Source organism: Rhinichthys klamathensis, unplaced genomic scaffold, assembly GCF_029890125.1.
Source record: "Rhinichthys klamathensis goyatoka isolate OS25496 unplaced genomic scaffold, OSU_Roscu_1.1 h1tg000015l_1, whole genome shotgun sequence".
NCBI classification, from domain to species: Eukaryota; Metazoa; Chordata; class Actinopteri; order Cypriniformes; family Leuciscidae; genus Rhinichthys; species Rhinichthys klamathensis.
In genome coordinates this window covers 1,817,849-1,819,981 of record NW_026606567.1, presented here as the reverse complement: position 1 = coordinate 1,819,981, position 2,133 = coordinate 1,817,849, and the positions used below count along the sequence as shown (strand labels likewise).

At 40.9% G+C, this 2,133-nt stretch overlaps 1 protein-coding gene across 1 annotated transcript; it reads right to left on the bottom strand.

Annotated features, from left to right (window-relative positions):
* Positions 1 to 2,133, bottom strand: LOC130069710 (WAP four-disulfide core domain protein 18-like). The gene is made up of 3 exons (XM_056233774.1): positions 1,941 to 2,133; positions 480 to 611; positions 1 to 101 (listed from the first exon to the last, which is right to left on the bottom strand). The coding sequence occupies exons 1-3, from the start codon at positions 2,026 to 2,028 to the stop codon at positions 1 to 3; spliced, it is 321 nt and encodes a 106-aa protein (XP_056089749.1). The 5' UTR covers positions 2,029 to 2,133.

Here is a 2,133-nt window from a genome sequence, read left to right as displayed (position 1 = left end):
TTATGCAAAATCATCTCGACACGAATGACTAGCGCCAAGGAGACCGAGGATACCGGGATTGGAAGTTTTGGCAGGCTTCGCTGGAGGCTTCGGCAGTCCGGCTGCAGGGATACAGATAGTCCGCTTTATACAGTCCAGTAAGTCTCAGATATACAGCACAAAACATTCAAAGCATGAATAGCAAGTGAATTCTATTTGAAGTATTCATCATCTTTATTAATTTTGTAAAGCCATCCTGTGCTTGGAACTGTGCTATATGGGCTAAATTTAGTGTATGATACAATTATAAAGTAACAGTTAAAAAAAAAAAAAAAAAAAAAAAAGACCCAAAAACCACAACAGAAGTCTTTCTAAGTTTCATGGTTAGTTCAATGTGTTACTTGCGGTTTCTTAATTATTTGTGAAATTTACTACCAAGCAAAGTGTCTTCACTGTTTCTTTTGGGAAACCTCTAGCATCCATCATTAATTGAAACTCACTGAAAACAGGCGGCACACACACGTGCCCACAGGGATATGAACAGCATATGTGTCCTCCAGAGCAGTCTCTGTCAGAAGTGCATCCTCGACGGGCCAGCGCGCCCATCAGCTTGGCCGGACACTGACCGGACACTACAGAAGAGGATTCAGAAGGATTGTTAGGTGAGACCAGGGAGTGCTGGAATAGTTTCAGCATTAGTAAATTAAGGGTCTTCCTACTGTATATGGCACTGAACTGTTATATTTGCACCCTTTTCTGATTTCTCGATTAGACGAATTTTACAACACTGGAACGCATTTTTAGCACTCGCCGCCCAGACAGCAACATGGTGCCCAGATCCGGCCCACATCTGGTACACGTGGCGCTTTTCCACTGCATGGTACAGCCCCCTTTGAATAGTACCACCTCTGTTGAGTTTGCAAGCGTACCGATACTAAAATGTGACGAGAAAACACTACAGATCACTGATTGGTCAGAGAGAGATTTGTCACTACGAGCGGCATTGGATTTGCAACACAAGACACCAAACCAACTAGATTTCAATAGTCAGCAACAGCAGTATTATTTGTTTGCACAATTCTTAAACTCGCTTGAAAAAAAAAAAAATATATATATATATAAAATAAATGTCTGAATCGCGGTGACTGGTCAGACGTTCGTTGGTAGCTGAGGAGCGGATCCAGCGAGAGATGAAAAATAATGAAAAAGTTCTTCAGCAACTATAACAATCAGCCTAAAAATCCCTCCCACTTTAAAGCGGTACTAAACTGCAGTGGAAAAGCGCCAATGGTGCCAACACTATGCTGCTGTCTGGGTATGGTGGCAGCTCTCAAACAGGGATGCATTTCCCAAAGCCAACTATGGTTGCAAGTTCTGTCATAAACAATAAAGTTCAATGAAAATTGCGATCATAGTTGGCCAACGATGCTTTTGGGAAACACACCCCAGGTTGTAGCCTACAGCTTTTAGCAGCAATGTGGATTGATATAATTGGCAGAGTGGTGCGCTGCAAATTAAAACAAGAGAACCAATCAAAAGCATTAGAATAGCTTTGGTAACTTTACCAAAGCACCTTTAAATGGCAGGAGGCAGCATGCACATCAAAAACAGGCAAAGCAACGGATCAATATTCAACATAGGCTATCCAAGCCTTCTTTTTTTTTACAGAAAATATTCAGATGGAACCCCCTTTGTAATTGTTCACATTGTCATGAGTAACTTAAATAGCCTAGGCATACTCATTTCTCTGTAAGGTTACATTACACTTAATTTACACAACTCAGTTACATTTAACTAATTATTCCCCAACACTGAACATAAATAAAATGCTGATAGAAGACATGGAGTTGATGTTGTTCATAAGTTTACTATGGTGTAAAAAAAATAAAAAACCTACTTTGTAAGGCACTCATTTATATTTTTCTTTGGGCTGTATAATAAAGTTTCAAAGATCTTCTTACCTGCGACTCCAGCGTGTGCTGTGCTCAAACATACAGACAGGCACAATAAAACAACACTCAACGAGCAGTACACTCGAGCTGTCATCATCTCGACCTGCGATCTCACAATGAGCTCTGCTGGAAAACAGCGGAATTAGTCAGTCAGGACGCACACAAAACTAGACGGGAAACATGTGCTACTGAATCCCGCAAC